Source organism: Enhydra lutris, unplaced genomic scaffold, assembly GCF_002288905.1.
Source record: "Enhydra lutris kenyoni isolate GAN:26980312 unplaced genomic scaffold, ASM228890v2 scaffoldscaffold12, whole genome shotgun sequence".
NCBI classification, from domain to species: Eukaryota; Metazoa; Chordata; class Mammalia; order Carnivora; family Mustelidae; genus Enhydra; species Enhydra lutris.
In genome coordinates this window covers 55,772,741-55,791,737 of record NW_019154096.1, presented here as the reverse complement: position 1 = coordinate 55,791,737, position 18,997 = coordinate 55,772,741, and the positions used below count along the sequence as shown (strand labels likewise).

At 39.6% G+C, this 18,997-nt stretch overlaps 1 protein-coding gene across 2 annotated transcripts in view; it reads right to left on the bottom strand.

The window, feature by feature from the left end:
- LOC111145295 (STE20 like kinase) overlaps positions 1–13,372 on the bottom strand; it is a 62,444-nt gene extending 49,072 nt beyond the window's left edge. For both annotated transcript variants that reach the window (XM_022500128.1, XM_022500129.1), the window contains exon 1: positions 13,002–13,372. In XM_022500128.1, the coding sequence (XP_022355836.1) occupies positions 13,002–13,151 (150 nt within the window). In that variant the 5' untranslated portion in view covers positions 13,152–13,372. The remainder of the gene's footprint in view (positions 1–13,001) is intronic.
- Between the last annotated feature and the right edge of the window lie 5,625 nt (positions 13,373–18,997).

Genomic DNA, 18,997 nt, shown 5'->3' with positions numbered 1-18,997 from the left:
GCAAATACTGACCCACTGTGCTCCTAGGAGAAATATGTACACAAACACACATCTCTCATATAGATCATAATCCTACATACTAAATACAATTCATTCTGGTAGATTCTATCCTCTTTATTTTACAAAAGAGAAAATGAGTTTCAAAAGTATCACATGCCTTGCTTGAAGCTGCCCCAAAGTAGGTGCCAGAGTTTGGGATTCAAATCCCATCCAACTGGCACCAAAGCCAGACTTCTTACACTACACTGCACTGCCCTCTACAGTCTCCCATCTTCTGGTCAAGTCGACGTGAGGGCTGAAAACAAGTTCCATCTCAGCTGGGAATGTGCAGGTCTAGGGACTCAATTTCCCCAGCTCTGCACATATAAGCAAATGAATGAAAGCACTGAGTGCAGACTCTGGGGCTACAAATAAATTTTAACAAGTAGACAAATATAGAATCTGCAAATAATGAGGACTAACTGTACATGCTTTTTCTAAAATTTTTACAAAATATTACAGAAATCCTTTCTTTAAAAATCATTTTCACGTCATTTTCTCAATTCTGCAGAAATAAAAGAATATACTTTATATTCTCCTTCTATTTCAAGAAACTATTTTATTTACAGTGTTACGGTTATTTATTCAAAATTCAGTCATTGATCGGTCAAGATAACCACCAACAAAATGATGTCAGTAAGTTAACATTGGCTAAATCTGCACTTTCCAAATGTTTTACCAATCTCAGATCACACAGTCCTCCCACTTATTTCAAGGACTTGCTAACTCTGAGGAGCATGAATAAACTAAAACATATTGACAACTGTGTGATAGATAGCTGATAAAAATCTGCACAGATCGCATAGTTGTAAAAACGGAAAACAGAGAACCCAAAAGGCAATTACAAAAAAAATTTAAATGACAAAGAGTACACTTCTGAAAATTCATTCAAGAAAAATAAAGGTGTTTACATGGCAAAGATCATTTCCACACAAATATTCTCAACACTAAAATTATAAAGGACCAAAATGCACCAGCTATTAAGGTAAGAAACTCACCATGAAATGTACAAGAAAACAGAAAGCCAGCATGTTAAAGTTATTTTTACAGTCCAAAGTTTCAGCTACCTCTTTAAAATATAAATATATATGTGCTAGGAATCTGGACTTCATGTGATATTGAATAAAAGGCATAATATTTAATAAATGCCAAATAATTTTCACAGTATAGTATAAGTAGTCACCTGCCTGAAAGGAGACTTTTTCCTTTCATAGAAAAAAGGAGAAAAAAAAAATGAATGAATATATAGAGGGAGGGAAAAATGTGAAAAGGAGAACTATTAAGTGAAATAAAATAATGGTGCAAAGTATTTAAAAGTATGACCCAGTATATGCGGGTCCATTTGTGACAACATAAATGGACCTTGAAAGCATTATGCTAAGTGAGGTTAAGTCAGACAGATAAAGACAAATACCATATGATCTTACCTATACGCAGAATGTAAAAACAAAAAACCAAGCTCATAGACACAGACAACAGACCGGTGATTGCCAGAGGCAGGGGGTAAGGGGTGGGAGAAATGGGTGGAGGAGGTCAAAAGTACCAAACTACCAGTTATTAAAAAAGCCAGTCATAATGATGGAATATACTGCATGGTAACTATAGTTAACAATGTTGTACTGAATTTTTTTTTAAAGACTTTATTTATTTATATCACAGACAGAGATCACAAGTAGGCAGAGAGGCAGGTAGAGAGAGAGAGGGGAAAGCAGACTTCCAGGGGCTCCATCCCAGGACCCTGGGATCATGACCTGAGTTGAAGGCAGAAGCTTTATTTATTTATTAACCCACTGAGCCACCCAGGCGCCCCTGTATATTTATTTTTTTTAAAGATTTTTATTTATTCGACAGAGAAAGAGAGCACAAGCACGGGGAACAGCGGAAGGAGAGGTAGAAACAAGCTCCCTGGAGCCTGATACAGGGCCTGATCCCAGAAGGACTGCAACAGAAGGCAGCCGCTTAACTGACTGAGCCACCCAGGTGCCCCTGCCCTGTATATTTAAAAGTTGCTAGAGGGGTGCCTGGGTGGCTTAGTTGTTAAGTATCTGCCTTCAGTTCAGGTCATGACCCCAGGATCCTGGGATGAAGCCCCACAACATCCTGCTCCCTGCTCAGTGGGAAGCCTGCTTCTCCCTTTCCTCCTTCCCGTGTTCGTGTTTCCTCTCTCACTGTCTCTCTCCCGTCAAATAAATAAATAAAATCTTAAAAAAAAAAAAATTTTTTTTTTAAAGTTGCTAAGAGACTAGATCTTAAAAGTTCTCATCACAAGAAAAAACGTTTTTGTAACTATGTAAGGTGACAAATGTTAACTAGACTTATTGTGATCACTTTACAATATATACACATATGGAATAATTGCACTGTACACCCAAAACTAATATAATGTTATATATCAATTACACCTCAATTTAAAATGTTTAATAACAAAAGTACTTACTTCACTTTGAAATATTCAAACCTACAGAGAAAGTGAATGAACTGAACACTGAACACTCATATTAACCCTCACCAAGTCACCAACTATTAACATTTTGTCACATCTGGTACTCTGGCTCTCATATACACACACAAGCATACATACACATATATTTTACATATAGATATGTACACACAGACACACACATACAGGTATTTCTTTTTTACTATACCATATGGAAAGTAAGCTGCACTTCAATTTCCAAAACTTCAGCATGTGTCCACCAAGAACTAAGCCATTCTCCAACATAACCACAATTATCATGCCCAAAGAATTTAACATAGATCTAATATCTAATATTATTCCATATTCAAATGTCCTCAAATGTCTTTACTTTTTTTTTTAGATTTTATTTATGTATTCATTTGACAGACAGAGATCACAAGTAGGCAGAGAGGCAGGCAGAGAGAGAGGAGGAAGCAGGCTCCCTGCTGAGCAGCAAGCTCGCTGCGGGGGCTCAATCCCAGGACCATGAGATCCTAACCTGAGCTGAAGGCAGAGGCTTTAATCCACTTAGCCACCCAGGCGCCCTGTCTTTACTTTTTTAAAGATTTATTTATTTATTTATTTGAGAGAGAGAGAGAGAGAGAGAGAGAGAGAGAGTGAGAGCACACATGAGGGGTGGGGCAGAGGGAGAGAATCTTCCAGACACCCCACTGAGCGGGAAGCCCAAACAGAAGGCTTGACCCCAAGACCCATGACATTAATGACCTGAGTTGAAACCAAGAGTTGGATGCTCAAAAGACTAAGCTGTCCTTCCTCAAATGTCTTTAAAAAAATCCTTTATTGTTAACATTCTTTTTTAAAGACTTTATTTGAGAAAGAGAATGAGTAAGAGAGATAAGAGGAGCAGGGGCAGAGGGAGAAGCAGACCCCATGCTGAGCAGGTGGCCTGACACAGGGCTGGATCCCAGAACCCCAGGATTGTGACCTGGATCAAAGGCAGGCACTTAACTGACTGAGCCACCCAGGCGCCCCTAACCTTTTATCTGTAGAATGTCCATTATCTGGATTTGTTTGTTCTTTATATTAGATTTAAGTTAACTATTTTTGACAAGAATACTACATTAGATGATTATGTATTTCCTATCGAATTACATCAGAAAACACATAATGACAGTTTGTCCTATTACTGGTCATTAACCTTATTTGATCACTTAAGACAGTACACACAAGATCTCTCTAATGTAAAAAGTACCCTTATAGGGTGATACTTTCAAACCATGTATATAAATCCTGCTCCTCCAAAACTTTTCACACAATGATCTTAGCATCTATCAATAATCTTTGCCTGAATTATTATAGTAAGGTTGCAAAACAGTGGTTTTTCTAGTTTTATCAATCTGTGTATATTAACTACCATTCTTCTATTAAGTTACTATTTTGTCATTGATTTTTTTTTGTTCAAACTATTGTGAATCTCTGGTCTGTCCCCATTAGTTTTTGAGCATGTCCTTGCTTTCTGGCATATTCCAGGCTCCTTTGGGGAAAAAAGGACTAGTGGGAAGGCTTTCACACTTTTCAATTTTATCATTTCTGTACTTTCCTACGCTACACCTGGATGAGCCATTTCAATGAGCTCTGGTTCTTTTTAGTGGGGAATGGTATTTAGAAGCCAAGAGCTAGTTCGGCACCTGGCTGGCTCAGGTGGTAGAACATGTGACTCTTAAACTCAGGGTTGTGAGTTCAAGCCCCATGTTGGGCACGGAGCCTACTTAAAAATAAATAAAACTTAAATAACAGATATTTAAAGTCCCTTTAAAAGAAAAAAAAAAAAAAAGAAGAAGCCAAGAGCTGGGAATACCAGTCATAGTATAATTATTTGTAGGCCACTTCAGAAAGAACAGAAATATGTGTGTGTGTATGTGTGTATGTATATTTATTATCTAAAAAACTGAAATTGCAAATTCAAAAATCAACGTCACGGAGTTCTTCCTCATCTTTTCCCTATTCCAAGTTTCTAACTCCTTTCTCCCAGAACTTCAACCCTAGTTTCTAAAACATCAATATATCAACTCATTTGCTCTATCCTATAATATATACAAAGGTAGTTTCAGAATTATATTAATATAACTACTAGTAACAAACCTATTTAACAAGAATTCTTTCCCGTTTGGGAAGAAGAACTGGTGGGGAAGGCTTTCATTTTTTAATTTTCTCATTTTTGTACTGCTCAAAATCTAACCATATTAATATCCCCTTGAGTTTGTTTTTTTTTTAAGATTTTATTTATTTATTTATTTGACAGACAGAGATCACAAGTCGGCAGAGAGGCAGACAGAGGGGGAGGGGGAAGCAGGCCCCCTGCTGAGCAGAGAGCCCAATGCGGGGCTCGATCAGGGTCCGGATCATGGATCATGACCCCAGCCGATGGCAGAGGCTTTAACCCATTGAGCCACACAGGCGCCCCTACCCCCTTGAGTTTTTAAAAAACTGCTAACAAAAATTATCTGGATGGTAAAATTTTTTTATATATTCTTTATACTTTGCTATACTTTCAAAACAATAGCATTTAAATTTCTGGAAATGATAAATATACTTTTTTTTGTTTTTTCGGGTAGAAATGGAGCCTCATATCAATCCATAGAGAAAATTAAATTCCAGATGAATTAAAAGTAAAATTCTTTATAACTGAACTATTAAAAAGTCAAGAAAAATGTATAAATATTTACCTAATTTCTGGGTAGGAAAGATTTCTCTTAAGCATGAAAGCAAAGAAAAAACAAGAACAAAGTAACACACTGACAGATCTTCTAGATTAAGGAATATTGTATGTCTTTATATCAAAAAAAGCAGCACAGGGGGCACCTGGGTGGCTCAGTGTGTTAAGCCTCTGCCTTCGGCTCAGGTCATGATCTCAGGGTCCTGGGATCGAGCCCCACATCGGGCTCTCTGCTCAGCTCAGCGGGGTGCCTTCTTCCTCTTCTCTCTCTTCCTGCTTGCCTCTCTGCCTACTTGTGATCTCTCTCTCTCTCTCTAATAAATAAATAAATAATCTTTAAAAAAAAAAAAGGCAGCATAAACTAAGGTAACTATAAACTAACAGCAGCATCTATGATAAAGTATTCATTTCCATAGTACATAAAAAGTACTTTCAGGGACACCTGGGTGGCTCAGTCAGCCTTCAGCTCAGGTCATGATCCTGGGGTTCTGGAGTCGAGCCCCGGAATAGGGCTCCCTACTCAGTGAGGAGTATGCTTGTCCCTCTCTCTCCCTGCCTCTCCCCTCAACCAGTGCTCCCCCCGCCAAATAAACGAAATCTTTAAAAAATTAATAATAAAGTACATTCAAATCAACAAGAAAACACTCTATTAGAATATGAATAATTCAATTATTTTTTTAAATGTGTACTCTCTCTAGAAATCAAAGAAATGTAAAATGAAATAAACTGATACTTTGCCCACTGAAAAACCAAATAACTTTTTTTAAAGAATAAGAACACTGAATTCAGGTTAAGGAAGAAAGGCACAGAAATAGACCACTGTTGGGCTGTCTTAACAGGTAGAACTCATGTACACATATAAAAGTACACACAAAAATAATCTGGAAGTATATATATGAAACTGGTAATAGGTACAACTATGGATATAAAGAAGGAACAGTAACTGGAGTAATGGTCAAGAAGACTAAATTTATTTCTAGTAAGTTAATTTTTATAATAAATAGACATTCTTTATTGTATATTTAAAAATTAATTGAAAAATAAATTTGCAAAAAAAATGTGCACAACTTTTCTAGGATAATTTCATAGCAAGCATTAATAAATGATTTCTATTGTGCCCTAACAATTCTACTTCTAGGAATTTGTCCTAAAGAAATAAGTTATACCATGTATATGGACACTTGATATATGATGGAGGCACTGCAAAGCAGTAAGAAAAGGATAGACTTTTCAGTAAATAGTGCCAGGATAATTGGATGCCTATACAGAAAAAATTAAACTGTTGAGCAAAAAACGCTAGACACAAAAGAACACATAAATAATCACATTTATATGAAGCTCAAAATGCACCAATAACTTGCAGTAGTCTAGGTAAGAGGTAATGGCAGTTTTGAATAGTACTGCGACAGTGAAGAAAAAAGATAATTCACGAAATATTTAATAGAATTAACAGGCCTTGGTAATTACATTGGGTTTGGTAGGTAAGGAAGCAGAAGGTGTTAAGAATGACCTCCAGGTCTCTGGCCTATGTAACTGGTAGATAAAGATGTCAATTACTGAACAGAGAACATAAAAGAAGCAAATATGGAGCTGACATCAAGAGTTCAGTTAGTTTGTATTTTGGACCTGTTTAAGAAAACTGTGGGATATCTAAGTGGAAATCTCTAATAGATACTTGGATACTTGCATCTAGAATTCAAAAGGGAAGAGGTCCTGGAATAGAGACATAAATTGCATTTAGACGGTAACTGAAGCCACGGGAGAAGATGGACTCTCATAGGAAAAGAAAAAGAAAACAGGGCCTATACCCAAGTCCTGTGGTAGCCCAATACTTAAAAGTCAAAAAAGGAAAAAAAGCCAGCAAAAGTCCAAGGAGTAGACACAGAAATGGGAAAAACATAAAAAAATGTGGTGATCTAAAAACCAAAAGATGAGCTTTTTAAAGAAAAGGACTGGTCAAATGTCTCAAATGCGTCTGAGAATAAAAGTATGGTGTAAGTATCCACTGAATATAGAAACATGGGAAATCCTGAGACCATAGCAAAAACCATTACCTAGGGGGTTGATCCAAATAAATAATATAAAAATGTCACAGAACCAAAGGATATGGGTTTTGGATTGAAAGAACTAACCAAGAGGCCAGCAAAATGAAAAGCACAGGGAAAACCTGTATCAAAGTTTGTATCACCGGGCGCCTGGGTGGCCCAGTTGGTTAAGTGACCGCCTTCACTCAGGTCATGATCCCAGAGTCCCGGGATCAGGTCCACATTGGGCTCCCAGGTCCATGGGGAGTCTGCTTCTCCCTCTGACCTTCACCCCTCTCATGCGTGCACTCTCTCTCTCTCTCTCAAATAAATAAATAAGATCTTAAAAAAAAAAATGTATCACCATGAACAGGGAGGGGATTAAAAGAAATCTTAAAAGCTATGATAAGAAAAAGACCACAAAGAATCACAAAACAAAATAGCATGGGGCTCTTTTTTTTTTTAAGATTTTATTTATTTATTAGTTAGAGAGAGAAGAGAGAGAGCACACAAGCAAGGGGAGGAGCAGAGGGAGAGGGAGAAGCAGGCTCCCCACTGAAGAGGGAGCCCCGAGGCAGGGCTTGATCCCAGGACCCCGAGTCAGATCACGACCTGAGCCAAAGGCAGATGCTTTTTTTTTTTCAATAGTTTATTTATTTGGCAGACAGAGCTCACAAGTAGGCAGAGAGTGGGGGGAGAGCAGGCTCCCTGCTGAGCAGAGAGCCTGACAAGGGGCTCCATCCCAGGACCCTGAGATCATGACCCGAGCTGAAGGCAGAGGCCTAACCCACTGAGCCACCCAGGCACCCCACCAAAGGCAGGTGCCCCAGATAAACTTATTTCTGAACTAGAATTCTATAACCAAACTATATATCAAACATAACATTATAATAAAGATGTATTCAGAAAGACAAAGTTTTTTTAAAAAGTACCTTCCCATGGATCCTTTCTCAGAAGACTAACTCAATACTATATAAAACCAAAACAAACAGGAAACTCCAAAAGGAAATACAAAGCATTTAAGACACTCTTGAAGTGCCTGGGTGGCTCAGTCAGTTAAGCATCTGGTTAAGCGTCTGCCTTCAGCTTGGGCTGTGATCTCAGGGTATGGGATTGAGTCCCACATTGGGCTCCACGCTCAGTGGGGAGCCTGCTTCTCCCTCCCCCACTGCCCCTCTCCCTGCTCATTCTGTCTTTCGCTCACTTGCTCTCTTTCAAATACATGAAAATTTAAAAAAAAAAAGTGTCCAACTTTTGACTTCAGCTCAGGCCATATCTCAGGGTTGTGAGATCGGGTTGTCAAGGCTCTGTGCTTCAGCAGGGAGTCCACTGAAGATTCTCGCCCTCTCCCTCTGGCCCTCCGTGTACTCATGCTCTGTATCCTGCTCTCTTTCTTTCTCTCTCTCTCCCCACCACAAATAAATAAATCCATTTAAAAAAAAAAAAAAAGACACTCTGGAAGCAGTTTGAGCTCCCAACACTTCTAGGAAGAAAAATTATAATCCATTATTGAGAAATACTAAAAAAGACCTAGAGGTTAAACATACGCATAAATAGGAAAACTCAATATCAGAGATATTTTTTCAAAATTGATTTATAATTTTAATAAAATCTCTCCAAAAAGCACAGTAGGGTTTTGTGGAACTTAAGCTAATTCTACAATGTACATGCAAGCACTAAGAGCCAAGGACATACTAGATACTGTTGATGAAGAACATGGGGAAGTTGTCTTCTAGCAGAGGACTTTAATGCTTTCCTAACTAAGTAAGAAATGGTACAGAAACAGATCAATGGAAGAAAATCGAGATCACAGAAACAGATGTTATATAATAGGACCCTGAAAAGTAGTGAGAAAAAAAAGTTTACCCCTAATGATGGGTTCTGGGATAACTGGGCATTCAGACAAGGTAAAAAAATGAAATTAGAACCCTACTTCAAACCATTTATAAAAACCTATTCAAGGTGAAATGGAAACTTAACTGTTAAAGGCAAAATCATAAAGATTTTAGAAGACAATACAAGGGGTTATCTTCATGATCTCAGGTTAGGAAATAATTTCTTAAATACAGTACAGAAAGTATTAACTGAAACAAAGAAACTGACAAATTGCACCACATTAAAATCAAGAACTTCCTATTCATAAAAGGGCACCATAAAGAAAATGAAAAGACAAGTCACAAAATAAGGATATATTTAGTAAATGGTTAAAATCCAGAATACACTACAAATAAACAAGAAAAGGGCATCCAATAGGAACATGAATTAAAAACTTGAACACAAAAGAGGAAATCCAATTACCCATAAGCTTATAAAAGAATTACTTAGTAGTCAGAGAAAGATGAATTAAAACCATAATGAAAAACGTCACATCAGATTGTCAAAAATTAAAAATTCTGACAATACCAAATGTGGAAAAGAAGATGCAGAGCAAGGAAATACTCATACACTCCTGGTGGGTATGTAAATTGACAGTGTGGTATCACTAGTGATATTAAAGTTACACTACTCTATAACCCAGCAATTCTCCTCCAGAGTTAACTCTTAGCAAAACTTTATATAAATACACCAGAACTGTGTATAACAGCCCAAAACTGGAAAGGAATGATATATCCATTAATAGTACAATGGTAAATAATGGTGATAGAATCATAAAATGGAATCCATGCAAAATGGAAATAAACTACAGCTGTAGGTGATAAAGATGAACCTCACATGCATATTTCACTATTTTTTGAAAAAAGGCACATGCCCATCAGGGCCATAAAAAGAATCACTTTCATCCCGCACACAGTCAGGAATTCAGTTTCTATTCAATACATGATTTTATGTCAATCCAAACATAAAAAACTGTGAGAGATATTACGTATCTTCGTTCATAAGTTAAATAATACTACATTTAAAAGAGAAAATAAATTTAAAATAGTGAAGATTTTTCAGGCAAGAAAGTAACTGTTACAGTTGAATAGTGCTGAACGGAGTCGAAGGAATACAACTGTATGACAGAAAAATGTTTCAAATAAACTAAATATGTACATGAGATGATTGCCTGTTCACCATTGATCTTTGTAACAATTACTAATATTTATGAGCAAATGACAGAATCATTTTAGAAACAGTTTTCTACTACATACTACTACATACAATATTAAGGTTTGCTAGCTTGTTCCTCCACAAAAAGGAAGTTTATAAATTTAAAATTTCTAGAGATCTTGGAAAACAAAAAAACTTTTAGGAAAAAGGCAAAGCAGGCCAGGTAAGCTTAAATTTTAAATTTTCTTAAAAAAAAAAAATCTGAGCCCATTCCTTGGAAGTATAGAATAGTGAAATGAAAAAGTAAAATGCAAAGAACACATACTCTTTAAATATCACCCTAAAATAGTAATCAAGCTCACAAATATTATCTTTACCACAATTTTGTAGGGTTCAACTACATGGGGTAAGCCTCTTATTTTTTCAGAAAAATTTCAATTGACGTTTCACTATAGGAAGATATGTTACATTTTGCAGAAAGTGTCATTAAAAAATGAAATCCCGGGGCGCCTGGGTGGCTCAGTGGGTTAAGCTGCTGCCTTCGGCTCAGGTCATGATCTCAGAGTCCTGGGATCGAGCCCCGCATCGGGCTCTCTGCTCAGCAGGGAGCCTGCTTCCTCCTCTCTCTCTGCCTGCCTCTCTGCCTACTTGTGATCTCTCTGTCAAATAAATAAATAAAATCTTTAAAAAAAAAAAAAAAATGAAATCCCCACAATCTGCCTGTGCCATGGGAAAACAAGAAAATGGTTTACTATCTTTGTAGGCCCCTTTTCCTGTCTCATCCCTTATTTTACTTCTGAGCTCTTAATGTAATAATAGTAATTCCTACCACTCGCTGAGCCCTTTCCACATGCCTTACATTTATTCCTTTAGTTCTCACACACTGACAAGCAAGTCTTACTGATGAGAAAAGTGAGGCATTGAACGGTTAAGGAACTTGTCCAAGGTCACAGGCTGCTATTGAGAGAGCCCACATACGTAGTCCAACTCCAGAGCCAGTGTCTTAATACTACACTGTTTCTATTTGATAAAACATTTATACCATGAAAACTGCCCATAATCACCTACCGCCTTCTAACTACTGGATTCCAGATGCCCTGAGGATTTATTTTTGCCTTTCTTAGATAACTGCATACTCATGGTATCATAATTCATGAAGGAACCTAAACAAATGTTTAGGAAATGCAGAAATTTCCAGCTAAGAAAATGAAGACCCACAGAAGTTAAGTGTTCTGTTCAAGACCACAAAGCTTGTTTGTGACAGCTAGCACTAAAAGACAATTCTCGACTCCCAAAAGTGATCTTCCCACAGCACTAAAAGCTCTTCCTGTCTTACTTAGACTATACTGTAAGCTCTTGCTGCAATCCACACAAACACTGAAGTTTATTTTGCCAACGTTGACAGCATAGGAGAGCTTCCATAACATTCACATGCAGGTAACAAACATTCTTTCAATCCAACAGATACAGAGATGCACCATGTGCTCAGGCAATACATGAATATCACACAAATGTGTATCATAATTCTGGGCCCTAGTTTTATCATTAACTACAATATGTAACAAGTGCTATAGTAGCCATGTGACAACATGTTTTGAAAGCACACAGAGAGGAGTGGCTATTCCAGCTTAAGTGAAAAAATAAGGACTGGGAGCTGTGACAGGCATTTGAGGCAGGGCAAAGGCAGAAGTGTGATGATACTTAGGAGAAAAATGTTATCCTTTCCACCAATGGACAGTAAGTAAAAAACAACAGTAAGTACAGGGTCAGAAGATGAGAGTTCAAATCTAGACTGTGACTTAAGTGACTTTAAAAATTTTCTGAGTCTCAGGGTCTGGGGGTGGGGGGCCGAATTATGTGAAAGTGACTTAAAAACTGCAAAACCCTGTACAAAAGTAAGTTATTTATGTTTTCACTTCTAGGCAACCCTGTGGGTCCTTCCTCCTGAACTGTGTCTCATAAAAACCTCACCCTTCAGGATGAAAATATTCCAATGACATCATTCATATACTGCTTATGAAGTAACAAACAGTTAACGCTAATCCTTCACGTTGAGACATCAAAACTCAACTGAAATAAATACATATAAAAATATGTCTGCAAATATGGGTATTTTTAAAATTTCTTAAGCACCAGTATTGACTTCTAGTCAGTGACTGCTGTAATTATATTTAGAAACTAGTACCAGATGCAGGTTTTCTTCTGGAAAATTTCGATCAGAAATTCCATTCCGTTTTATAGCATGCTGTCAAGCAACCAACTGAAGAAGAGCCTGCAATCAGCAATCACTTTGCTCTCATCCAAGGAGACTGGCTGTGTATTAGCCATAGATAAAACCAACTACATGCCCCTGGACCCTAAAAAGGGAACTGCTTTAGTCCAGGCATACTAGATGAATGCGAACAGCTACAGACAAATATAAATCCACTGAAAAGCAAACCGAGTTTCTGATTTTAAAAACCAGACCCCTCCTTTAAATTAACGAACACCGTCGTTTCCTTTAAAGTTTGACAGAGGCGACTCTATAACCCTGCCTCCTTTTAGCTATCAGTCTCAACTACAAACAGGCCCCATTTTGTTCAACCTTACACCCTCCGGTCTTAGCGACTCCTTGGATGAGAACATCAATAAAGTTCTAATGTACCTTTACGAAGTCAAAAGAAGGGGCAAGAGACGGGAAACGGACCCGGCGAGCGAGAAATCCTCGTGCCACTCCGGACCAGGGGCAGTTTTATCTTACAAGTGCAACTTCCCATTTTCTCCTTCTTACCTTGTACACTTTTCCAAAGGCTCCGTCCCCCAGTTCTCCTATAATTTCCCAAAACTCCTCGGGGTTCAGATCCCTCTTCACATGTTCGTATTGCTTCTTCTTCTTCTCGCCCCCCAACTTGAAGATCTTACGGAAATTGAAGAAGGACATTTTTCCTCCTGGCAGAGTTCCTTGCACTTAAGGACTAAAGGCAACAATAAAAGGCAAAGTTTCTCCTCCCTCTTCTCCGCGCGAGCCCGGCGGGCGGGCGGCGACCGCGGGCGCGGGCTTTCCCGGCTCCCGCCGCTCCAGCCGGGCCGTGCCCCGGGAGGGCGGGGCGCGACTCCCGCTCTGGCCCTCCCGGCGAGGAGGGGGGGCCCTTTGCGGGCTGCACGGGCGGCCCCTCCGCCGAGCCCGGCCCGCGTGCCGCGCGGGTGGGCGCCCGGCGCCCGGCCGGCCCTCGAGGGGCGGCACCTGCCCGGACGCTAGTCCCCACCCGGGCCGGCCCGACGGGTTCGAGCGGTCCGGACGTCCGCGGTCGCCGCGGCTTAGGCCCGTGTCACGGCGAGTCTCCTGGGGCGGCAACCACTCCGCGCGAGGGACTCGGCCGACGGCCCCCGAACCGGGCAGTCGACAGGCCGAGCTCTCCCGCCTCGGGCCACTAGCCCAGGGTCGCCTCCGCAGCCGTCTGCTCCCGCGGCGCGAGGCCCGCGCGTCCCTTCGGCTCTGAGGCGCCGCCGCCGCCTCGCTCGCTCCCCAGCCCACACAGCCTCGTCCTGGAACGCGCGTAGACGCCGACGCCGCAACGCGGCCGCGCGCCCCGCTCACCGCGCGCTCGCGCGGGGGCGTCCCCTCTGGCCCCGCGCACGCGCGTTGAGCTCGGCCCTGTGGCGGCGGGGAGGGGCTTGCAGGCCGCCTGGAGGGGCGTGCAGTAGGGGCGCCGGGGCTCCTGGCCCCTTGACGGTCGCTCCAGGTTTGCTCTCCGAGCCCCAAATCCTTGTCAGCCCACCGCTCTAGTGGCGTTGCCGGGTGGACACGACCCTGTTGGTTGTGCTAGCCGATGTTGCCTCCGTTGTGGATCTGGAAAATTTATGTAAAGAGTGAAAGGGGAGCTGATGTTTGGGGCCCGAAGGTGGAACTTTTCCTCTCTAAGGGGTCCCAGAGTATTGTGAGAAGGGAGTCTGTTTTGTGGCTGGGAGCTTGGGAGCCAGAGCTTGCCAGCTCTGTGACCTTGGGCGGGTAACCTCTCCGAGCTTTAGTTTCTTCATGGTGAAATGCAGACCCAGGAGAGTTGTGGCGAAGAATAAATGAGGCAATTGATGTAAGCCCTTAACATGCTGCCTGCACAGGCAAACGCTGTTTTCGATCTTGCTGTTGGTACAAGTGTGCCGGTAAGAGAGGCATTGATACATAAATACAGCTTAAGCGCACTTCTCAAGTGATGACCGCGACACTCCCTTGAGGGTCATCCACCTTCTCCTATCCACTTCCACAGTCGTAACCCTGGTGCCACCCTTCGTGACTCCATCTGAACCACTGACTAAGAACTTCACTTCTTGATCTGGCTCCGGCCCCCTTGGACAGCCTTAGTGGAAGACTGCTTAGGGCCGCCATGTGGGCGTTGGCTGGAATCAGCCGCTGGTGACCTGCCTTCCCCTCCTCCCGCAGAAGAGAGCTCTTTCAGGGCAGTGATTTGTTGCTCATCTTGGTATCCAAGACCCTGGCAACATTCCTGACATATAATGGGAAGGCAGATCCCTGGAAGGAAGGAAGGAAGGTAGGTTGGTTATCAGAGCAAATGTTGTGTTGCTATCTATATAACACCCACCCCCAACCATTTTGCCCTCCAGCCCCAAAATGGCACAATAAACTCCTCTTTCAGTGAGGTTATGATGATTTTGTTTTTCAAGATCCCCTTGTCTTTCAAATAGTTTTATTGAGGTATAATTGGCATGCAATAAGTTGCATGTATTTTAAATGAACATTTAATGTTTTGAAAAATGCATACACCTGTGAAAACAATATCATAACCCATTCTAATTAGTGTCCTTTATGTAGGTGGCATTGCATGTAAAGGTAACATACTCATTATGGAAAATTAAGAAATGCGCAAGGAATAAAAAGCACTGTAATTCTACCATCCAGAGATAACCATTGGTAAGATTTTATTATACATACAGTATTTCCAAACAGAATTTTTTGGCTGTGCATTAGCTTTTTTTTAAAACCAGGATAAAATTGTATTGCATATATGAGTTTACATCCTGTACTTTTCATATTCCAGTATTATTAGTAATTATTTTCTTCCATCATGAGATATTTAGATTACTTAGAACTTTTCTCTGTTTTAGATAAAACACTGATAAATACTTTTGTTCACAAATACTTTTCCACATATTTGATTATTTCCTTGGACTAAATTGCCAGAAGTAGATTTGGGTCAAAGGGTATAAACCTGTTTCCTATTTTTTTTTTTTTGTTCTTTTCAAAACGGAAAACCCTTTACTGTTTTCTCAAATTAAAAGAGAGCAAGCATATCCTTGTTGTAAATTAATTCAAATAATACAGAAATTATAAACTACAAAGCTGCCTGTCATTCTCTCCTCCCGCTTTCCCCTCCCCGACTTCATCTCCATCCTGACACTGTGATATTTAAGCCTATGAGCATCTGGGAACTTTGGGGGTGGGTGTGTAACAAAAAAGTTCTAAAACTGGATGGTGGTCATTTTTTTAAAGATTTATTTATTTCAGAGAGAGCACGTGTACATACACAAGAGCATGGAGAGGGACTGAAGGGGAGGGAGAGAATCCCAAGCATACTCCCCACTGAGTGCACAGTGTGAAGATGGGAGCCCCACAGGCCACCAGATCCCACAACCATGAGATCATGACCTGAGATGAAACCAACAGTTGGATGCTTAACTGACTGCACCATCCAGGCACTCCTGGATCGTGGTGACTATTGCACAACTCCATACATTGACTAAAAATGATTCGATTGTACACTTACAATGGGAAATTTTATGGCGTATAAATTAAACCATAATAAGGCTGCTTTTAAAAAGTTAGATAGACTTATACAGATATATTTAACCATATTTTTTCTATGCATATACTTTTTTTTTTTAAGATTTTATTTATTTATTTGACAAACAGAGATAACAAAATAGGTAGAGAGGCAGGCAGAGAGAGAGGGAGGAAGCAGGCTCCCTGCTGAGCAGAGAGCCCGATGAGGGGCTTGATCCCAGGACCCTGAGATCATGACCTGAGCCAAAGGCAGAGGCTTTAACCCACTGCGCCACCCAGGCACCCCAATGCATACACTTTTTAAATATAAAAATAGTATCCAGTATGGATCATGGACATCTTTCCTTGACAAATAGATCAGTCTAATCCTTTTTAATGGGTGCAGGGAGTCCCAGTGTACAGCTCTACCATAATTTATTTAACCATTTCTTTACTGTTATGTGTATAGGTAGTTTCCAATTTTGGGACATCATAACACTGCAGTGAGCATGCATGTACAAACATCTTTGTATTTTATTTGTGTATTACATTTCCTTACTACAAAATTCAAGTGGAATTGCTGGGTCAAAGACTATATTAATATTAGAACTTCTTTTTCCCAAATTGGCTTCTACAAGGTTGTGCTAATGTATACTTCTACCAACCACGTATGAGAGTGCCAGTTTTACCATACCCTCAATAGCACCAAGGGATTGTCCCATATTCTTAATGTTTGCCAAGCTGATAACCCAAAATAACCTCTAATATGCAATTATCTGATAATTAGTGGTGTAACCCCTTTCCATATGTATGTTGGCTGCCTTTATTTCCTACTTATCATATCAATCAATAATATCAAATGATGTTAGTATTGTATCAATGAGGTGATGAAGTCTAACATGTTTTGGTGAGATGATCGTGGAGTTAATAATAGCTTATACATTTTTTCCATGAAGTTATAGCCACAGAAATTATTTAATAATACCGAGGAGATGTCATGTAGACAGATTTAGATTTTCCCAGTTATGACCATGATATCGAGATGTTTATTTATTTATAAATTATAATTTGGCTTCCTTGAATTTTTAACCCTTAAAAGTGAAGTTTAAGCAGCAGCCATGTATTCATTTAGTACACAAATTTTGGCTCCACCCACCTTAAAAATAGTTTAAAACATTCTCACTAACACCTGGGTGAGGGGAGACCCGTCTTCACAATTTACGAGATGACTAACCTTCACGGATAACCATTAGGATATCATCAAAAATTGAAAATGTATTGAGTGGTTACTACATGCCAGGCTAAGTGCTAAGTGGTTTTCACCTATCATCTCATCTCAACCTCCTATCAAACCAGTGAGGCCGGTGTTATTGCTGACCTGATAGAAAAGCAAGGAAAACTGAGACAGAGTTAAATAACATGGTCATTGCCTCAGAGGTAATAACGGCAGATTGGAACTTAAATCTGAATCTTGGGAAACCATACTCCCTAGCATTTAGCAACTCCTTTGAGACCATTTCCTTAGCATTTCTGAGCTTCTGTAATAGCTGTCTCACAGGACTGTTAGCACTGAGATTTCTTTCTCCTGCCCTTCTTAATTTGAAAACATACTCTCTACTCACTGTCTCTATGTCTTTAACTCCCAAACACACATGTATGTGGGTGTGTATTTCTGGGTGTATATGTATGTGAGTATACATGTATGTATATTTGTGTATGAGCATGCGTACATATATTGTGTGAATGTATGTATAGGTATGTGAATGTATGTGTATATGGGTATGTGTGGGTACTTTTCTGTGTGAAAATGTGTATATGTGAGGATATGTGTATGTTTGTCTCTTTAGGCCAGGGCGCTTTGAAGGCAGGGACTGGTTCTTGTTCACCCTTACATCCCATGTGTCAAACTCAGTGTCTTCCAATTCCATAAATTTTTGTTGAATAATGAATGAAACTGAAAGAACTTTATACCTACTGAAAGTAAATTACATGTCCATTTCTTTCCTCTTCCTTATTTCTGACTTGGGCACTAAATTTACCAGCACATTCTTTAAATACTACTGCATAGGTTACATGGAAGTAGCAAATTCCTTTGGTGTTCAAGTGCTCTGTGGTGTAAATACCTTTTTCTGTCCTTGTGGAGTTATATTTTTAGAAAGCATTTGTTCAGGTATTTTAAGAAAATAACCTGCAATTATAGCAATTATTCTCCTAAAATAAGATTGTGTGTCTTTCAGGAATTCCAAATCTGATTTTTGGTTATTTTTTCCTATTTTAAAGTAAACAAATCACCTGATTTAAGCTGTTTTTGTTTCAAAGGGGGAATCTAAAAATATCCTCCTTTCTACTTCATCTCCCTTTTTGCGTCATACAAAATTGGTACACTCACACTCCCACCCTCTCCTCATTCCTAGCTACTTCTGCTGAAATGAATCATAAGCTTTTGGCAGTGTAATGGCAAGTCTTAACATGTTCAGATCTGGAGAAATTAAAAAATGAAACTCTACAGACATACTTCTTTTACAAGTGGCATTCAAATTACAGTTTAAAAAACGTAGACACTAACATCTTTTGAACCATAAAGACTTGAATGGTCAATATGGAATTTATTTCATTCAGACATTAACTAACTGCAGAATTTGGTAAGTCAGTCCTCTGGAGTTGATGAAAGCCTTTGTGCTATTTTATTGCTCCGTACTCTTATGTATTATATGTCTTCAGTCTTTGTTTCATAAGATATATGTTGATACTTTAGAACACTGGCTCAAAATTGTTTGTCCCATCATTAACTGGCTCTAAGGGCAAGTGGCTTCTCAACACTGAGTCTTACACATGAGCTTTTAACAGAGACGGCTTCAGGGAAATAAAACCATTCAGAATCACCCAGAAAATAGGAAAACTGATCAGGTAAGATTTTTTGTAGCAGTTTCCCTCTTCAAAATGATCAAATGATCTCTAAGAGCCCTTGCAACTATAAAATTCTGTTTTCATTGTGAGCCTAACTTCAGTTG